This window comes from Medicago truncatula, chromosome 6 (genome assembly GCF_003473485.1).
Source record: "Medicago truncatula cultivar Jemalong A17 chromosome 6, MtrunA17r5.0-ANR, whole genome shotgun sequence".
Classification (NCBI taxonomy): Eukaryota; Viridiplantae; Streptophyta; class Magnoliopsida; order Fabales; family Fabaceae; genus Medicago; species Medicago truncatula.
The window spans coordinates 17706380-17727714 of NC_053047.1; the positions used below are offsets into that span (position 1 = coordinate 17706380).

General features: G+C 31.6%; 3 protein-coding genes, 2 non-coding genes and 1 pseudogene across 5 annotated transcripts; all 6 read left to right on the forward strand.

Annotated features, from left to right (window-relative positions):
• Positions 1–4475: 4475 nt before the first annotated feature.
• Positions 4476–6638, forward strand: LOC25496398 (transcription factor bHLH19-like; annotated as a pseudogene).
• Positions 6639–6890: 252 nt separating this feature from the next.
• LOC112422623 (uncharacterized) lies at positions 6891–9294 on the forward strand. Its single transcript, XM_024785869.2, has 2 exons — positions 6891–8763; positions 8993–9294. Exons 1-2 carry the CDS (start codon positions 8244–8246, stop codon positions 9004–9006), a joined length of 534 nt encoding a protein of 177 aa, XP_024641637.1. The 5' UTR covers positions 6891–8243; the 3' UTR covers positions 9007–9294.
• A 4853-nt stretch (positions 9295–14147) lies between these two features.
• Positions 14148–16084, forward strand: LOC25496399 (transcription factor bHLH19). The gene is made up of 4 exons (XM_013596716.3): positions 14148–14308; positions 14564–15061; positions 15190–15558; positions 15827–16084. Exons 1-4 carry the CDS (start codon positions 14246–14248, stop codon positions 15905–15907), a joined length of 1011 nt encoding a protein of 336 aa, XP_013452170.2. The 5' UTR covers positions 14148–14245; the 3' UTR covers positions 15908–16084.
• Positions 16085–16986: 902 nt separating this feature from the next.
• Positions 16987–20967, forward strand: LOC25496400 (rRNA 2'-O-methyltransferase fibrillarin 1). Its single transcript, XM_013596717.3, has 7 exons — positions 16987–17139; positions 17987–18303; positions 18696–18791; positions 18885–18962; positions 19051–19227; positions 19919–19987; positions 20611–20967. The coding sequence occupies exons 1-7, from the start codon at positions 17124–17126 to the stop codon at positions 20785–20787; spliced, it is 930 nt and encodes a 309-aa protein (XP_013452171.1). The 5' UTR covers positions 16987–17123; the 3' UTR covers positions 20788–20967.
• LOC112416137 (small nucleolar RNA snoR60) lies at positions 19607–19677 on the forward strand. Its single transcript, XR_003006451.1, has one exon. It is a non-coding gene; the product is annotated as a small nucleolar RNA snoR60 (small nucleolar RNA).
• Positions 20235–20309, forward strand: LOC112416138 (small nucleolar RNA snoR60). The gene has a single exon (XR_003006452.1). It is a non-coding gene; the product is annotated as a small nucleolar RNA snoR60 (small nucleolar RNA).
• Positions 20968–21335: the final 368 nt, after the last annotated feature.

Here is a 21335-nt window from a genome sequence, read left to right on the forward strand (position 1 = left end):
AAGTTGCGTCGATTTTGAATTGTAAGGTTAAAAGTCTTTCGGTTCATACATCGGTCTTCCTGTTGATGGTGACCCTCGTAAGTTGAAGTTTTGGGACCCGATTGTCAATCGTATGAAATCCCTCCTGTCTAGTTGGAAAAGCAGAAAGTTGTCTATTGGTGGTCGTCTTTTTCTCCTTAAGTCTATCCTGACTTTTCTCCCTGTCTATGATATTTCCTTCTTCAAAGCTCCCTCAAGTATCATCTCCTCTATTCAATCTCTTTTTGTTCGTTTTTTTTTTTTTTTGGGAGGAGGGGGTGAGGATAATAGGAAAATTTCTTGGATTTATCAAGAGTCCATCTGTTTGGACAAGGAGGGTGGTTTATGGGTTAAGAATATTAGGGAGTTTAATATTGCGTTGTTGGGTAAGTGGTGTTCGAGTTAGGTCAAGTTAAAGAGGATCTTTGGTTTAGAGTATGGCTGCTTGATATGGTCTAGTTGGGGGGCGGGTGTAGGCTGATGGTAGTGAGGGGTCAGTGTGGTGGAGGGAGATTGTTGGTATTCGCGATGGTGTTGGTTCTGCAGCGGGTAGCTGGTTTTCTAATAATTTGCGTGTTAATGTTGATAACAGTGCTACTACTATATTTTGGCGGGATAGGTGGGTTGGAGATGTCCCTTTTTGTGATAGGTTTCGCCGTTTATTTGATTTATCATAAAATTAATTATCGAAAGTAGCTCAGATGTTTGCTTTGGGATGGGGTGAGGGAGGTGAGGCTTGGAAGTGGAGATGAAGATTATGGGCGTGGGAGGAGGAGCTGGTAGAGGAGTGTAAGACTTTATTATTGACTGTTTCGTTGCAGGTTGGTAGTCATGATGTTTTGTCTTGGGTTCCTGATCCAGCCGGTGGGTACGTATTCTGTCAGTGGTGCATACCGTATTCTCAAAAACATGATTCCAACCCATGACGTTGTTTCCTCAGATCTCTTGTGGCGACAGGAAGTCCAGTTGAAGGTGTCTGTGTTTGCTTGGCAGCTTTTTCGCAATAGATTACCAACTAAGGTGAATTTATTCCGAAGAGTTATTGTATCTCAGGAATCTTAGTTATGTGTTGGTGGATGTGGATTGCTGGAGACAGATAATCATTTATTTTTGTATGCATGAGTTTGGTACAATTTGGCTAAGAGTTCATTCAATTGATCCGGCTGTTACTACAAAACATTTTTTTTGCAGTTTAGCATCTCGTCACGTTATTCAAAATCAAGGAGCTCTTTCATGTTTTTGATCTTGTTTGCGAGTTCTTGGGTGATTTGGAAGGAAATAAATAACAGGATTTTTCGTGGCAAGGAGAATACTCCTCTTCGACTTTTGGAAAATATTAAGCTTTTTTCCTTTTGGTGGTTTTGCAGTTTAGCAACTCTTCAGGCTATTCAAAATCAAGGAGCTCTTTCATGTTTTTTATCTTGTTTGCAAGTTCTTGGGTGATTTGGAAGGAAATGAATGACATGATTTTTCGTGGCAAGGAGAATACTCCTTTTCGACTTTTCGAAAATATTAAGCTTTTTTTCCTTTTGGTGGTTTAAAGATAAATTTGTTGTTTTTATGTATTTGTTTCATAATTGGTGCCAAAGCCCTTTTTTATGTTCGGAAATTGGTTAATGTCGTTACGATTTTGTTGAACCTTTGATGTATTTTTTGGCTTTCTTCCTTGATATGTCTTGTGCTGGAAAAATAGTCAACTGGTATAATATATAATTTTTACCTCTTCAATTTCTTTTACGAGAATGTAAATTATATTAAACGGTCTGAATAAACAATGGACCTTTAAATCTACACCATAACATTTGTTTAAAAGAGAACGTCAGAAATAGTACACCAATCCTTAAAAAAATAGTATATATTTGTCAATAAAAAGTACCAGGATGCCAAATTGTGAGTAGTAATTAATTATTTATAACTACTTTGTTAATACAGTTAATAAAAGATAACCATTTTTTAACATAAATAAATTGTTTTTTTTAAGGACAGACATCGGGAGGAAACACCGACATATCAACTAGATTGGCATTCCGGGAAACCTCCATCCTACGTCGCCAAATTTTAAAATTTTATTAAAAAAAGGAAAAATATATACAAGAAGAGGGGGCACTAGACCAAAACCGTCAGAAGACCCAAAGTCCTCCTTTAAAAAAAAAAAGACCAAAGTCCATATCCTAGCTAAGGCGAAAAAAGATGTCCATCCAACACCTTATATTACATGCACTAATAAAGAATTGTGTTGCACTCTGAATTATTTGATGGTCTAAAACAAAATCAACATCATCAAATTGACTATCACTTAGTCATTATGCAAAGCATAAAATAATACCAAAGCTTCTCCCGTAACAACATTCCAATACATGTCATATTCAGCTAATCGGAAAAAGAAGCATCAATATTACATTTAAGTATGGTCGCTGCCATCTAAACGGAGAAATATTTGTTGTCAACATACGACGGTGTTCCCTATCAACACCGATAGCAGAATTTCCATCTGACGCAACTCTTGTTTCCTATGGGTTCAGTAGTCACCTGCAGATTATGCACGTAATTCATGTGAAATCATTATTATATTCATCCATCAATGTACTTAAAATAGTAAATTAAATATTTATCGTTTTATTAGATTTTCTATATTGAGTCTAATAATTAATCTCAAACCGGCTTATAAAGATAGGAGTGCTTATCTTTAGAATCTATGATCACACTTTATCTTTTTTCAATATGGGACTTGAATTTTTTCCGGTTAAAGGATTTATCAATAATTATTAACCATTTATGTATTTGGAAAACTTAGAATGGTGAATTTGAACTTTCCATTTACTAATTTTCTTATATGCTGATTTCTGATACGTTCATTGTATGTTGTTGTTGATTTCCCCATCGTGAAAAGGGTAGCTGAAATGCAATTTAATAGTAACACATGTGTACTGAATTATTGCTCTTTGAAACAAAGAAGAGTGAGACTTCCTTGCCATGCAAAACCCAAATCAAAATCATTTCGACAAACATGCGTAAAATACATAATATTTAATTATTTTTCCTTTCATACGTTATTCATTTATGTGAGTGTGTTTAAATTAATTTATTTATAGATGAATACAATGGTACTTTGAATATGTATTTATCATCTAATCAATCAAGGTCATGACATATTTTATATTAATTTATTTTTAAATAAATTAAAATGTTCAACAAATATATTTTTTTGTGGTGGTCGAAGTTTGAACCTCAGACCTTGCATATATTATGCATTGTTTCTAACAAATTTTGTTTAAAAATACCAATGGCTAACCAAACTTTAAAATACTTAAGATTTACCTTTTTTTTTTTTTGTGGTGGTCGGGGTTTGAACCTCGACCTTACATATATTATGCGTTATCCATACCAACCGAGTTAAATTCACGAGGACAGATTTACCTTATTTATCATTCAACAACAAACGATTTGTAACTGGTGTTTCTTAGCAAACATTTCATACCTCCTGGTAGGGGTATTTTGAATTCATATAACATCAATCAAAAAAAATATTTTCGCTTTAAATAGAATTCGTTTGCTCCACATTGCTTCTTCATCAGATTTTTTTTTTCTTTTTCAGTCGTTGTTTATGTCGTTATTTTTCCTTATTTGTTCATTCTGTAAATAAGTTTTTTCTTTGTTTCGTTATTGAACTGAACTGAATTAAAGTTCCAACTACCAACTGTACCTATTTCAATTGCATTTCAATTCCTCCACTGTCGGGGCTGGGTACGGTCCCAACACACTATAAAGGCACACACAAGTGGGTTATATACGCAATCATGCATGAATGTGCCACTCAGTTTTTTTACATGAATGTCTTTTACTACCTTACAGTGTGGAATAACTTGGCCTATTAGGCATTAGAGTATCGGTGCCCTTATAACTAGCCCTAAACAAAAGTTAGTCAAAGAGGATTGATGTATTAGAGCAAATAAAATACTCGCTCCGATTATTTTTATAAGAGACAAATAGATCAATCAAAGTTGATGTATTTGATTCACGATTATTGACTTATTTGTTGATGTATCGTTGATTTTACAAATTCATTTAATAACTGATATATGTGAAGTATATTATAATTCATATACATTTAATAATTGATATATCTGGAGTATATTATAATTTAGAATGAATCTAAAAAAAATAAAAGTAGTTTATAAATGTTACTGAAGATAGTAAATAAAAATGTTAATAAGTAAAGAGGTTTTATAAATATATATAGAATTTGTTTTTAGTTTTTTTTTAAAATTACACCATTTTCTTATCAATTTTCCTTTTTTAATGATATAGTAGTATATTGACTTATTAAAAAAAAATATATAGCATCCCCTAAAAAAAGAAATAATAATAATATAGCATGTTACCACTTGTGAGTAAATGATATACATACCCCACACGTGCTTAAAATTTAGTCCTATAAAAGATCTAACAATGGAAACTCTAGTTCACCACAAATAGTACTAGCCTTCCTCTTTCATGTTTTAAATTCAGTATACAAGTGTTACCCAATTTGAATGAGACAATGGAAGAAATCAACAACACAACAATGAACGTATCATCAACCAACGGCTGGTTATCTGATTTGGTAAGAAAATCAAAAGTTAAATTCACTCCTTATTTTTATTTTTATTTTGGCTATTGCACCGATTTCCGACCTATCAAAGGTGGGCGACTAATCCGGCTCATGCGTAGAGGCATGTCCATTGGCCAAGCGTTGTTCCTTCTAGGAATCGAATTCAATATTCTCCATGTACGTCCTTGGAAGGAGCTTCTTGCCACTGGAGCCCAAGCAATTTGGTTAACTCTTCTTAATTTCTAAATCCACAAATGTTTTTTTATTATAAATTAATTTTTTAAAGATCTTACCAACGAGTGTCCTAAGAGAACTCATTAATGATTTCTAATGAAAAAATTATTCTTTAAAAATGTCAAAAACTTTAACAAAAACTTACTATTTAATGTTACTAAACAATGCCCGAAAAAGAGCGCTTCATTAGCATTTCTTATTCTTTTAATTCATAAAATTTCCTTTTCCTTTTGTTTTTGCAGGAAATGGACGAATACAATTTATTTGCTGAGGAAAGCAACCTGAATTTCCTTGAGACAGATGTGGTAGAGTTTCTCTCACATGACATAGGTAATGTATTCCTAGAACAAAACAAACAACAATGTTTCACTTCAGGGTCCACTCCCACATCTCTTTGTAACTCATCAAGTTATGAAACAAATTTGGACTCTTTTGACTTTGATTTTGATAAGCCAAATATGGAGCTGAAAACAATTGATCATATTCATAGCAACAAAATCAATGAAACCTTTTCACCAAAACTTTCTCCATCTAATTCATCTATTCAGTTTCAAATTCCATCTTTTGACAACACCCCGAATTCACCAACTACCAATTCCTCACAACTATGTGGACTTGACCCTACCTTCAACTCAAAACAAAACTCGGAAATAAAAACCTCAAAGAGCAAAAGGTCTCGTACTCTTCATGGTCAAGATCATATCATGGCTGAGAGAAAGAGAAGAGAGAAACTCACCCAAAACTTCATTGCTCTTGCAGCTCTTGTTCCTAACCTTAAAAAGGTACAATAAGTAATTTCCTCACTTATTGATAATTAGATCATGTATTTTTCTTTCTATGAAATAATCTTGGTTACTCTATTTTTTGTCACACTACTCACTGATTGATTGTGTAAAAATTTGTTAGGTGGACAAGTATTCTGTATTAGTTGACACTATCAAATATTTGAAAGAGCTTAAAAAACGTTTGAAAGTTTTGGAAGAACAAAATGAGAAAACAAAAATAGAGTCATTGGTGGTGGTCTTGACCAAACAAGCCTTTGCAACGATGACAACTCCTCCTCATGTGATGAGAGTATTGATTGTGTTGTTGATTTACCATTTCAAGTGGAAGCAAGAATCTTAGGAAAATATATGTTGATTGGATCCAATGCCAAGAGCACAAGGGGCTTCTAGTTAAAATTATGGTTGAGATTCAAAGGTTTCAACTATTTGTTGTAAATAATAGTGTCTTACCTTTTGGAGATTCTATCCTTGATATTACTATTATTGCTCAGGTATATACCATCTCTCTATCTACATTTAAATTGCCATTAACATTATTTTTCACAATTTTTTATTTATTTTTGGTGCCATCATTATTACTTATTATATTGACAAATTTTTTTATATTATTATTATAATTGTTATCATATAAGAATTATTTTTTTCTAGGTTGTTTTCCACTATAATTGCTCAATATAATCATTTTGTTGTCTTTTTATTTTGGTGTTTTTTTTTTATATTATTTACGACTGTATTTAATATTAATCTTAATTATTTTATAGTTGGATGAAAGCTACAACATGAGCATAAAGGAACTTGTGAAGAACCTACGCATGGCAGCATTGAAGTTTATGTCATCATAATAACGTGAACATGAGCACGACTTTTGTTGGCGGCCAGTAAAAAAGAGTCACAAATATTTTCCTTACTAATGTACAATTTTTCAATAAATGTCTCTTTGGCCCATAAAATAAAGATAAATGTATCTCTAGATGCATTTTAAAATTTTATTCATTTAAAATTTTCTTCAAGTGTTGAAACAAATATCTTTGTGAAGATGCAAATATCTGTTTAGTTTTTCTTCTTAGTTAAGATATAGTACTATGTATGTTGGACAAATAACAATAATCTTATTCCTTGTCAAAAAAAAAACAATAATCTTATTCAGTTATTCTTATCGTCATATTTTTGGTAATTCAAGTTAAGAAAGCCGATCTTTATTTAAACATAAGATTAATATATATATTGAGAAACCATTAAAGGCTTGATTTGAGATTTTATAAACACATCGACATCGATGCTAGATTTTGTACTTCGATTTGCTATTGTTAAGAAGAACTTTCAGTCCTTCGTATCGTAGTAAGTAGTGTGTGATAAGAGGAAATCATATAGAGTTTTTAGTCCATTTTTAAAATTATTTTAGAGTTAAAGTAGGCGGTTTGAATGTATTTTTATTCGAGTTTTTTAAAGAACTAGATGTTTGAACCGTGTTATCGCACAACTCTCTTAAAGTTAAAGACTAAATTATATTTAACAATTAATATGTAAATTGATATTAACATATTAATTTATATGATAAAGGAGAAAGTTATTATGAAGGTACTCAAGAAGAATCGTGAAAGTCTGTCATGTTTTGAATCAGGTGCTCCATAGAATTATTGTATAAGAAATTGGTATCTAGTCTAGAAGAATAGGCAAATTCATAATTGCTACGGTTCTAGAAGAATAACAACAACATATGGCTTTGGTTATCCCTATATTAAGTAGTTCCACATATTTATATTTAGATTCCTCTCAAATAGAATCCCATCAATTTAGAATTCCATAAAAGTAAGCAAGATTTCATATTGAACTTAGAAGTTTAAATAGAAAATACAAATAAATCTGTAGATTTCATATTGACACTTGGAGGGCATTTTAGTCTTTGTACTTTCTTCTTCTATATTTAGATCAGTTAGTTACAAAGCTCATTACACAACTGTATAGATACCCATGTAATAACTGATTCATCAATAAGAATTTTCCCTCTTTTGTTCATCTCATAATATGGTATCAATTTTACTTTCTCTCTCTCTCTTTGAGAGGAGTTTGTTACGATTCAGTTAGCTTCCGCCATTGATGCATGATCCTCAAGCTTCTTCATCTTTCTCAATTTTCATTGATTTTGTGAACAATCACATTGATTCTTCTTCCATTCTTCTTGTTTAGATCTCAATTTCGTTTTGAGTTATTTGATTCGCTTCTTTTTCATTGTTTCACGCATCATCTTTTGCGTCTTTTCTTCGTACTATGTTCTTCATTACTGGTAATTTTCTAGCTTTTCTTCATCATCCCTCCTCGTCAAGCTCCTCAGATTGTTCAATCAAACACTGATTCACCGTATTATGTGCATCCTAATGAAGGACCAAGCTATGTGATAGTTACACCTCTTCTTGATGGTTCTAACTACCTCGCATGGCATCGTTCTATGAAGCGCCCATTAGGAGCGAAGAACAAACTTTCCTTTGTTGATGGATCAATTCCAATCCCTCCTATTGATGATTTGAACCGTAGTGCTTGGGAACACTGTAACTACCTGATCCATTTTTGGATTTTGAACTCTGTTTCTCCTCAAATTGCTCAGACTATAGTATTCCATGAATATACCATTGATGTATGGATTGAGCCGTAGTGCTTGGGAACACTGTAACTACCTGATCCATTCTTGGATTTTGAACTCTGTTTCTCGTCAAATTGCTCAGACTATAGTATTCCATGAATACGCCATTGATGTATGGATTGAGCTTCAAGAACGCCTCTCTAAGGTTGGTAGAGTAATAATTTCTTCTTTACATTCTGTCATTAACAACTTGAAGCAAGGAAAAAAATTGTGCTTGATTACTTGTGCTCACCCTTGTCGTTGTGAATCCATGAGATCGGCTCGCAATTTTTGTTTGGAGGATGAAGTCATTCAGTTTTTGACTCGCTTGAATGATACTTTTGAAGTTGTAAAGAATCCGGTTTTGCTTATGGATCCTCTTCCTTCTATTAACAAAGTTTATTCATTGGTCACTCAGGAAGAAAGCAACAATCATGGTGTCACTGCACATTTTTTAACAAGAATAATCATACTGTTGATTTTTGTTATCAAAAACATGGTTTCCCTAATGCTAACAAGTGAGCTTCTTCCACTAATGTTGTGAATTCAGATGTTGTACAATTACTCCTTTGTCCTTATATCTATATTGATCTCAAGGCATAGATATTGTCGCCCTTGTGATGAGTTAATAATTATATGTTTTAGCTTGATATTTAGTTTCGTTTTAATTAGATTTAAGTTTATTTTATTTTAATATTATTTCCTTTTTGAGGTATTTTACTTCAATTGCATATTATTATATTTCAGGAATGAATATTTGATGGATTGAGTCTTGGAGCAAAAGAAATGGGTTTTGGAACTGATTCGGTGCAAAAATACAAAGATTTGGAGACAAAAATATATCTCCCTCAAGTCAGAAGTTTGGCACGGTCGTGCCACCTCCCATGACTGCTTTTGCTTAGACTTTAAGCTACTCTATTTAGTTTTACCATAAAGCCCTTTGCTTGTGGAACATTCTAGTGATGTAATTGCTTAGATTTTAAGTCGAATGTAACCTATAAATAGAGTAACTAGTCATCACAAATATTCATCTTTTCTTTGGAATTCAATAAGTGACAATTGTCTTTCTAATAAAAGTTCTTTTCTTTTCCTTTACTTTACTTTCTTGTTATTTACTTTTATGTTTTCTCTCTTCTTCTCCATGTCTACGATGAACATGAGTGAGAAGACTTCTTCGTGTCTTGGGATTGTTGGATAAGTCTAAATGACATAATCCTAATCAAACTAAGCTTTAAATCTTAATCTTATGTAACCTTAATCTCTAATCTAAATTCACCGCTTTAACATGCATTAACCATATCAAACAGTAGAAACGAAAGTGGAGGGTTTGATAATTGTTAATCCATCATCTCAAATATCAATTCATAAAACGAAAGTGGAGCTTTGATATTCGAACAAGTGAATTTAGACAAAGATTGTAAAGGCAGCGAAATAGTCTTTACAATCTTTGAGACATATAGTTTCGAACTTCAAGGATTCAAAATTGTGATCACGTCAGCGAAATAGGCTTAGTTGCAACTTAGGACCAAAATCTAATAGTAATCAAGTCAGCGAAATAGGTTTGGTTCCTAGAGAAACAAAAGAGAAATTGTCTTTAGAAGTTAGGTCTAACATAAGGTTATAAGTTTAATATTTTGGTTTGTGAAGGACTTGTCAGTTAGATGAACCAATAATCCCAAGGCTCCTTTTATTATATCTTTTCAACCGTTTGAAAACCCCAACTTTACATCTTGATTCTCTTCTAATCACCAACAAAAGTTAATTGAATTAAACAACTCCCTGTCAGAACGATACTCTTATTTTACTACTTCGATAAAACCGTGCACTTGCGGTTTTATCCCATCACCTTGTAAAGATCAATATTTATATTTCTTGATCCCGAAATATACTGAATAACGAATAAGTTCAAAATCTCATATTGACTTAGTTCGGCATGGCCATGCAGTTTTACAATCATATTTCATCAAGAAGCCTAAAGATATATCTCCTGTTATGAGGAGGGACAAATTCCATCTAGGACACTCATGTCCCTCAGCATGATTCATCAAGCACCCATCAACCAACGTTATGGTTATCCTTTGACAGACAACGTTAGAATGACAACAAAGCACTTGAGTCCACATATAGGGATCATAGTGGTTTCAGGTCTAAGAGCGATATACATTATTATCATTGTGAGAATATCTTATGACAATTTCATAACATACTATTTAGCATTCTCACAGTGGGTCAATCCAGTATAAATACTACTCCTAGTATTTATACCTATGTATAATAGTCTCGACGCTTTATTATTATCCTAATTCATATTAAAGCTTGACAATGGATACATTTAAGAATAACGTTCTTTATGATAATATAATCTCATGACTAAGTCACACTTAATATATTATTATACGAACTATCTATTCTAGGGATTTTATTAACATTATTATAAATATAATAAAGAGTCATATATTATTCAATAATAAAAGTCATGATACATAAGATGAGTTTAACATAAACTATTGACCTCTAGGGGCTTACACCAACACTACAAACAATGGCTAGAAAAGGTGCGAATCACTCACACGAAGCAAGTCGATGATGAAGATGCGTCCGAGTATTCTCCATTAGGCAAATCCAAAACATTTGCTAAAGACTATTGCAAGCTAGCAATGAAATCGGTGTTGGTATGAGTCTCTATAGACCTTGGGAATTGTTTATGATGGGTCAAACATCGAAGGAGGATGACATTTAGGCCTATCAAACACCATATTACTCAAAGGGAACTCGAGGAGATTATCAAGGCAGAAGAGGATCCCCACTCGAATTATCTACAAGTTGTTGTCCCCTAGCCAAAATTTTTGACATCGCTATGGTTGTTGTGAAAAGCATCCACCGTCACTTTGGAGTATAAAACAAAGTCAACATTATCAAATTGTATATCACTTAACCACCATGCAAAGCATAAAATAATATCAAAGCTTCTCCCGTAAGAACATTCCTATATTTGTCCTATTCAGCTAATCGAAAAAAGAAGTATCAACATTACATTTTAAACAACCACGTTGTGGTTGCTGCATGCCATCTAAACGGAGAAATACCCGTTGTCGACATGCGACGGTGTTCACTATCAACACCGATAGCAGAAGACGTAACTCTTGGTGGTCACCTGCGGATTATGCACCTAATTCCCGTGAAATCCTTATTGTATTCATCCATTTCCTTAAAATAATAAATTAAATATCTACCGTTTTATTAGATTTTTATATTGTGTCTAATAATTAATCTCAAACTGGCTTATAAAGTTAGGGTGCTTATCTTTATAATCTATGATCGCACCTTATATTTTTTCAATACGGGACTTGAATTTTTCCGGTTAAAGGATTTATATAATTAACCATTTGTGTATTTGGAAAACTTGAATGGTGAATTTTAACTTTCCATTTAATTTTCCTTAAAAAAAAAAAAACTTTCCATTTAATTTTTTTTATATGCTGATTTCTGACACGTTCATTGTCTGTTGTTGTTGATTTCCCATCATTAAAAAGGGTAGCTGAAATGCAATTTAATAGTAACACGTGTACTGAATTATTGCTCTTTGAAACAAAGAAGAGTGAGACTTTCTTGCTGGAGAAATGCATGTATATGAACAACCCAAATCAAAATCATTTGGACAAACAGACGTAAGATGCGTATTATTTAATTATTTTATCTTTGATATTTTATTCATCTATGTGAGTGTGTTTAAATTGATTTATTTATATATGAATAAAATTGTACTCAAGTTATTTAGTTGAATTATTTATAAAAAAAAAAAAAAAGTAATTTAGTTGAATATGTATCCATTATCTAATCAATCAAGGTCATGTCATACTTTATATTAATTTATTTTAAAAAATAAATAAAATGTTTAAACAAATTTTGTTTCAAAATACCGATAGCTAACCAAACTTTAAAATAAAGGGTTAATTAAGTTTTTGATTCCTATAAGTATCTGCAGTTTTGTTTTTAGTCCCTATAATGTTTCAAAATACCGTTAATATTTTTAGTCCTTGTTAAATTAAAATTTATTTAATTATGCTTAAAATTTTAAATTTTTTAATAATTTTTTACATACTTGTTTAAAACATTATAAAAGGTTCCGTCAAAATAAATTATTTATTTTTAGGTCCAAATTTTCGTTAGTTTTATATTGAGTTTTATAATAAAAACAAAACTGCAGATATTTATAGGGACCAAAAACTTAATTAGCCCTAAAATAAATTATTTTAAAACCTTTTTTTTAAGGAAATTATTTTAAAACCTTTTTTTTAAGGAAATTATTTTAAAATCTTAAAATCAATCAAGTAAATTATTTTAAAATAAATTAAAAATACAGATTACCTTATTTCTATTATCGTTCAACAGGAAAGGATTCGTAACTCGTATTTTCGATTCATATAACATCAAACCAAACCCTAATTAGCACCTGCTTTAAATCAACATTGCTCCACATTGCTTCTTCATCAGAAATTTATTTTCTTTTTTTGTCGGTGTTTATGTCCTTATTTTTCCTTATTTGTTCATTCTGTTAATAAGTTTTTTTTTTCTTTTCTCTCAAAAAAAAAGTTTTTTCTTTCTTTCCTGAATTAAAGTTCCAACTTCCAACTGTACGTAATACAATAGCATTTCAATTCCTCCACTGTCGGGAGCTGGGTACGGTCCCAACACATCATAAAGGCACACAGAAGTGGGGTATATATACGTAGTCATACATGAGTGTCCACTCAAAGTTTTATTTTTTTACATGAATTTTTTTTTTTTTTGTCAGGTAGTCTAATAGTTAGAATTCAATTTTTTTAAGGTGAATAAGTAGGGTGTTCAGAGTTAGAACCCCGATCTCTGCATATAAGAATGCATTTTCCAACCAAATGAGCTATGCTCACGGAACTACATGAATGTCTTTTACTACCTTACAATATAGAACAACTTGGCCTATTGAGCATTAGAGTATTGACGCCATAACTGGTTGTAAACAAGTTAGCCAAAGAGGATTGGTGTATTAGGTCAAATAAAATATTTTTTTCGATCATTTTTATACGAGACAAATACGTCAACTAAAGTTGATTTATTTGATCCACGATGTAAACCAAATATTTCAATTTTTGTTGACTCATTTATCTCATGTATTCTTGGTCGTATTTATAAGCTATTGTTGCTTTTTTAAATTCATTTAAGAACTGATATATGTGAAATATATTATAGTTCATATACATTTAACAACTGATCTATCTGAAGTATATTATAATTCATATATATAGTTATTAATGAATCTAAGAGAAGAAAAGTTGTTTATAAATGTGACCGGAGATAGTAAATAAAAATGATAATTAAGTAAATAGGTTTTATAAATATATATAGAATTTGTTTTTAGTTTTTTAAAAAAATTACACCATTAGCTTATCAATTTTCTTCTTTTAATGATATAGTAGTATATTAACTTATTAAAAAAATACTAGTATCCCCTAAAAAAATATTACCTCCATTCCTTTTTAATTGTCACATTTTGACATTTTACACAAACTAAGACAATCAATAATTGATACTACTTTTGATGCAATAAGTTATACTTTTACTATAATGACCTTATTCATTTAATATCTCATTTCATATATTTCTCTCCGCAATAAATAACTAAGGATAATATTGGTAAAACAACATTTAATGTTGCATTGAACTTTGAAAGTGACAGTTAAATAAAAACAAAACTTTTCTCCAAAAAGTGACATCTAAAAAGGAACGGAGCAAATAATATATAGCATGTTCCCACTTGTGTGTAATTGATATAACACACTTCTCCAAAAAAAAAAAAATATAAAGCATGTTGCCAATAAATGATACATACCACACGTGTTTAAAATTTAGTCCTATAAAATGATCTAACAATGGAAACTCTAATTCACCACAAATAGCACTAGCCTTCCTCTTTCCTGTTTTAATTTTAGTATACAAGTGTTACCCAATTTGATTGAGACAATGGAAGAAATCAACAACACAACAATGAACGTATCATCAACCAACAGCTGGTTATCTGATTTGGTAAGAAAATCAAAAGTTAAATTCATTCTTCTTATTTTCTAAATCCAAAAATGGTTTTGATTACAAATTAGTTCTTTAAAGATTTTGCTAACAAGTGTCTTGAGGACACTCATTAAGGATTTTTAATGAAAAAATTATTCTTTAAAAAGTCAAAAACTTTAACAAAAACTTACTATTTAAAGTTACTGACCAATGCTCTAATAAGAGCGCTTCGTTAGCATTTCTCATTCTTTTTCATTTTCCTTTTTTTTGCAGGAAATGGACGAATACAATTTATTTGCAGAGGAAAGCAACCTGAATTTTCTTGATACAGATGTGGTAGAGTTTCTTTCACATGACATAGGTAATGTATTCCAAGAACAAAACAAACAACAATGTTTCACTTCAGGGTCCACTCCCAAATCTCTTAGCAACTCATCATGTTATGAAACAAATATGGAGCTGAAAACAATTGATCATAGCAACAAAGTCAATGAAACCTTTTCACCAAAACTTTCTCCATCTAACTCATCTTTACAGTTTCAAATTCCATCTTTTGACAACTCTCCAAATTCACCCACTACAAAGTCCTCACAATTATGTGGATTTGACCCTACCTTAAACTCAAAACAAAACTTGGAAACAAAAACCTCAAAGAGCAAAAGGTCTCGTACACATCAAGGTCAAGATCATATCATGGCTGAGAGAAAGAGAAGAGAGAAACTCACCCAAAACTTCATTGCTCTTGCAGCTCTTGTTCCTAACCTTAAAAAGGTACAATAAGTAATTTTCTCACTTACTTATTGATAATTAGATCATGTATTTTTCTTTCTATGAAATAATCTTGGTTAGTCTATTTTTTGTCACACTACTCACTGATCGATTGTGTAAAAATCTGTTAGGTGGACAAATATTCTGTATTAGTTGACACTATCAAATATTTGAAAGAGCTTAAAAAGCGTTTGATAATTTTGGAAGAACAAAATGAGAAAACAAAAATAGAGTCACCGATAATCTTGACCAAACCAGGCCTCTGCAACAATGACAACTCCTCGTCATGTGATGAGAGCATTGATTGTGTTGTTGATTTACCATTTCAAGTGGAAGCAAGAATCTTAGGAAAATATATGTTGATTCGAATCCAATGCCAAGAGCACATAGGGCTTCTAGTTAAAATTATGGTTGAGATTCAAAGGTTTAAACTATTCGTTGTCAATAATAGTGTCTTACCTTTTGGAGATTCTATCCTCGACATTACTATTATTGCTCAGGTAGAGACCATCTCTCTATCTACCTTTAAATTGCCACTAATATTGTTTTTCACAATTTTTTAATTTTTGATGCCATCATTATTACTATTATTATATTGACAAAAAAATTTATATTATTATTATAATTGTTATCATATAAGAAGTATTTTTTTCTAGGTTGTTTTCCACTATAATTGCTCAATATAATCATTTTGTTGTCTTTTTATTTTGGTGTTTTTTGTTATATTATTTACCACTGTATTTAATATTAATCTTAATTATTTTATAGTTGGATGAAGGCTACAACATGTGCATAAAGGAACTTGTGAAGAACCTACGCATGGAAGCATTGAAGTTTATGTCATCATAATAACATGAACATGAGCACGACTTTTGTTGGCGGCCAGTAAAAAAGAGTCACAAATATTTTCCTTACTAATGTACAATTTTTCAATAAATGTGTCCTTGGCCCATAAAATAAAGATAAATGTATCTCTAGATGCATTTTAAAATTTTATTTAAAATTTTCTTCAAGGGTTGAAACAAATATCTTTGTGAAGATGCAAATATCTATTTAGTTTTTCTTCTTAGTTAAGATATAATATTATGTATGATGGACAAATAACAATAATCTTATTCAGTTATTCTTATCGTCATATTTTTGGTAATTCAAGTTAAGAAGGCCGATCTTTATTTAAACAGAAGATCACTATATATATTGAGAAACCATTAAAGGCTTGATTTGAGATTTTATAAACACATCGACACTAGATTTTGTACTTCGATTTGCTATTGTTAAGAAAAACTTTTAGTCCTTCGCATCGTAGTAAGTAGTGTATGATAAGAGGAAATCATATAGAATTTTTAATTCATTTTTAAAATTATTTTAGAGTTAAAGTAGGCGGTTTGAATGTATTTTATTCGAGTTTTTTAAAGAACTAGATGTTTGACCCGTGTTATCGCACAACTCTCTTAAAGTTAAAGACTAAATTATATTTAACAATTAATATGTAAATTGATATTAACATATTAATTTATATTATAAAGTTAAAGATTCAATGCAATAAGATTAAAAACACTTATTGGATTATGTGCTTAGAATTGGCTTGAAATGACTTATGCTTGGTGAAAATCGCACCTAATAAATCCAAAAACGCAACGATGGAGTTTTGGAAACTCCTATGTCTGTTCTGTTCTTATAAACAGATCAACGACAGTTAACTACCGCTGACACCAGCGGCAGTTAACTGCTGCCGGATTGCTAAAAAGTAGTTTACCACCGTTGATGACTTTTTAGTAAATTACAATGGATATTAGGAAGATTTGTACGTAAGAAAAGCAATTTTATATCCGTATTCACGCGGAAGGAAAAAAAATGTATTGGGCTTTTTATCTGGACTTCCGGGTCAACCCGTTTCCCGTATCTCTCTTTTCACTCCCGAGGCATAGAAAAAAATAAAAAATCACAAACCCTAGTTTCAGCTATAAATTCATTTTCTTCTGCTTAAACCCTATTCTTCTCACAGTTCAGTTCACTGTTGTAAACCTTTGTCGCCGTTAACACCAATCTTTGCAATCTCTTGAACATGGCTCCTCCTCGAGGTATCAAAAAATTCTACTAACCTTTTCCTGTTTCAATTCAATTTTCTAAATTTTTCAGTAATTTTGAGTATAATAATACACTCTTGTTTAATTTGTCATATTTGATATGGGTTTGGTTAATTATTAGTTAATTTAATAGAAAGTTCGGATTTTTAACTCATTAATGAATTGTTTTTTTCATTTTTTTTTTTACCTTTGTGTTGAAATATCAATATGCTTAAAGGAATGATTTTTGTTTGCTATTTTTTTTTTTTTTAAGAAGTGTGCAGCGTTTGAGGATCTAGCTGGTTTTGTGTTTCAGTAAACACTATCAAGATTTTTCTGTTTCAATCAATTTTTCTTAATTTTTTAATTAAAGAGTACCCTTTTGTTTATTTTATCATATTGAATATTGATTTGTTGAAATATTAGTTAGTTGATTAGAAATTTTGGATTTTGGAGTCATTAATGATGTTTTTGTTGGGTTTCATTTGTTGAAATCAAATGGGTTTATAGCAACAGGCTTGAAGGAATGATCATTTATTTAATTTAATTTAATTTAATTTTTTATGAACTGTGTAGTGTTTGAAAAATGTTGCTTTTCATTGATGTTGTTTTTGTTGACTTTCATTTGTTTAATTCAATTGGGTTTATAGTAAAGTTATAGTAAGTGGGCTCAAAGCAATGATTTTTAGCGATCCGGTTTGTGTGCAGGATGACACTGCAGTTTGACTGAACTTACCCGAATCCTATTTTTACTGAGTTTTTATGAACTGTGTAGTGTTTGAAGAATGTTGATTTTATTTGTAGAAGCATGTTGTGATCTAGCTGGATTTGTGTTGATAATGGAATTTTTGAATATGTGCAGGTCGTGGTGGGTTTGGAGGAAGAGGAGGTGACAGAGGAGGAAGAGGTGGTGGCGGAGGTAGAGGTTTTGGTGGAGGAAGAGGAGGAGATTTTAAGCCTCGTGGTGGTGGTAGAGGTTTTGGAGGTGGCAGAGGAGCCCGTGGAGGAGGAAGGGGTCGTGGTGGCGGAAGAGGTGGAATGAAAGGAGGTAGCAAGGTTGTTGTTGAGCCTCATAGACACGAAGGTATTTTCATTGCTAAGGGTAAAGAAGATGCTCTTGTTACTAAGAATCTTGTTCCTGGTGAGGCTGTTTATAATGAGAAGAGAGTTTCTGTGCAGGTAATTTATTTCTCGTTGGTTTGAATTCATTTTGTACTTTTTAATTAAGTGGTAATAGATTGAGTTAAATTTACCTCTGCATGTTTTGAAGTAAGCATTTGGAGTGTTGTTTAAGTATATTTTACACTTCACTAGACAATAGTGTTCACTCTTTTACATGATTTTACAACAACAATATCTTTTCAAACCATGCGAAATAATTTTTATTTGTGTACAATATAAATGGTTAATATAATGTACAGTATAAATGATGCAAATAATTAATGATTGATTATAACATAAGTATATACTTAATCAACACTCGAAATGATGAAAACTTTGGCTATTTACTGCGTAGTACTTTCCATTAGTTTATTGTGTCATTACAATTTGGTGATATGTACATTGTGCAGAATGAGGATGGTACAAAAGTTGAGTATAGAATTTGGAACCCTTTCCGCTCCAAGTTGGCAGCTGCTGTCCTTGGTGGTGTTGACAACATATGGATTGTAAGCGACTTCGTTTTGCTTAAGCATAATCTCTTACTTGACATTGTCTTTCAGAAGCATTATATTGACATCTATGTTTTCTATTTTATAAAGAAACCTGGTGCTAAAGTCCTTTACTTAGGAGCTGCTTCTGGGACAACTGTCTCTCATGTGTCCGATATTGTTGGTCCAGTAAGTGTTCATTCAAATTGTTATATATATATTTTTTTTTACGTATGTTGTGTAAGTCTGATGGGAATATCATATTATGTGTATGTAGACCGGAGTTGTGTATGCAGTAGAATTCTCCCATCGAAGTGGACGTGATTTGGTTAACATGGCTAAGAAACGTACTAATGTCATTCCAATTATTGAGGATGCTAGACATCCAGCCAAGTATAGAATGTTAGTTGGCATGGTAGATGTCATATTTTCTGATGTTGCTCAGCCTGATCAGGTGTGGTCAATTTTTTCACTGATTTATTTTAAACGATGGTACCAGAATATTTTTTCCCTGAACGTTATATATGTTATATCACTAATATTTATCAACTACTTCTAGCCAAGTAGATTCAGAACTTATATATATTTTTTCTCTTTACTTCATGAGGTGATATGTTGTTGTTTTGCTTTAATAACTGTCTTATGATCATATCTACTTGTTTTTGCATGAATCAACAGTTTTGACATATATCCACCGACTTTAAAGCTTACAGCTAGATTTCATTTTTCATGTTTTGCTTAGTTTCTCTAAACTTGTATTTTAAATCCTTTTTTTTTTTTTGTTTTACATCATTCATTTCAAAGTATAAAATGTTTCTGTTACTATAATATCAGTGCATATGATGAGTTACTCGGATTCCCCTTCAAGACTTCTTGAATGATGTAGACCCGAGATGCTGATGCACATAACAAATTTGCTTCTCTTTTTCTATACAATTTTATTATGTTTTTTCTTTTTCAGTGCAACCTTTTTTATAAGTTTGGTACTTTTCAGTTTTTTCATTTTTTACATTTGATGTTTGTTTGTTTTCTATAAAAGAATCTCATTTGAAGAAAAAGTTTTGAATAATAGAGACACCAAAATGAGTTGGATGAGACTCTGTTAAGAATCAGTTTTGTTTGTTCTAATTTGATGAGATTTGCAGGCTAGAATATTAGGGCTGAATGCTTCATATTACCTCAAAGCTGGAGGCCACTTTGTTATATCCATCAAGGTTTGTTCCGAAGCCAAATTTAATTTGATATGACTTTTATCACATTGTTTCATTAGCTGTATATTGGGTCCTGTTTAGTTTTCCCTAGTGTTCTGGCTGCTTCCTTTCATTTTTTTTTGACAAATATATCAGTGTTCTCATTAAGTTATTTTGTTTCTCAAATTTTAGGAATATAAGTATGATTTTGTTTTTTAATTTTCATTTTAAAATTTCAAGTGTTTTGGTTAGGACATATATATGTATATCTGTGCATGTGATGAGTTACTCGGATTCCCCTTCAAGACTTCTTGGATGATGTAGACCCGAGATACTGACTGATGCACATCAAAAGTTTTGTTTGTTTTTCTGTTTTATACTGTTCTATTATGTTAAACGATAGTGCTGGTGCAATAGTTTCTTGCTTAATGATTAAATATCCTCTTTTCATTATAATTTTATCTATCTTTTTCTCTAATGTTTAATGATTTAGATGTAACCACTAAGAAAATTGAGGGAATTTCACTTGAGAGAATCAATTCCTGTAAATTAGTTTTCATGTTAGTTTTCATTGGATAGTAAATGGTTGTTAAAGCTGTAAAGTAATCTAAAATCCAGCTTAATAACAAATTTATTTTGTATGGTAGGCCAATTGCATTGATTCGACAGTCCCTGCCGAGGCAGTGTTCAGCAGTGAGGTGAACAAGTTGAAGGCAGATCAATTTAAGCCATTTGAGCAAGTCACTCTCGAACCATTTGAGAGGGACCATGCTTGTGTTGTTGGTGGATACAGAATGCCTAAGAAGAAAAAAGATGCTGAATAGTCTAGCCTGCTTTTGATAAAGCATGTAATTCTGTAACTTTAGCAACCTAGGATATTTTTGATGACAATGCAACCTAGGATTTCAATTTTGTTTTAAGGAATTCTCTCCTAGTATACTCTTATTGTGTGTGATATGTGTTTAGAGTTTGTTTGCTTAATAATTTGTTTTATAATTTGCCAATGGACGTGCTACTATAATTTAGGGCTGTTTCTTTTCCCACCCTATGAGCTTCACGTGTGTCCTATGCACAATTCGGATTATAGAATTTGAACGGCATAAACACCTCAATTTTGCTCTTGAACAGGTTGTAACTCTCGATTAGGTATTTTAGGATGTAAAATCTAATCTGGTATTTTCACCAAGGTAAGCACTTTTGGCCCTTGATTGGGTCATATCTCGATTAGCTATTTTTGTATCTAAAATTCGATAGGCTATCTTCAGCAAGGTAAGCACTTTTGAGGTGTCTAGCAATCATTGATTGGATTGTTTAGAGAACAGTTTTGGAGACTTTCCAAATAAGTGCTATATAATTTAGGCCAAATATCACT

Excerpts from the sequence above, each read along its gene's own strand:
- LOC112422623 (XM_024785869.2), top strand. The coding sequence starts at position 8,244 with ATGAATATACCATTGATGTATGGATTGAGCCGTAGTGCTTGGGAACAC.
- LOC25496399 (XM_013596716.3), top strand. The coding sequence starts at position 14,246 with ATGGAAGAAATCAACAACACAACAATGAACGTATCATCAACCAACAGC. Across the intron at positions 14,309-14,563 it reads ACAGCTGGTTATCTGATTTG|GAAATGGACGAATACAATTT; the intron begins GTAAGAAAATCA and ends TTTTTTTTGCAG. Across the intron at positions 15,559-15,826 it reads ACATTACTATTATTGCTCAG|TTGGATGAAGGCTACAACAT; the intron begins GTAGAGACCATC and ends ATTATTTTATAG.
- LOC25496400 (XM_013596717.3), top strand. Across the intron at positions 18,792-18,884 it reads GTGTTGACAACATATGGATT|AAACCTGGTGCTAAAGTCCT; the intron begins GTAAGCGACTTC and ends TATTTTATAAAG. Across the intron at positions 19,988-20,610 it reads ACTTTGTTATATCCATCAAG|GCCAATTGCATTGATTCGAC; the intron begins GTTTGTTCCGAA and ends TTTGTATGGTAG.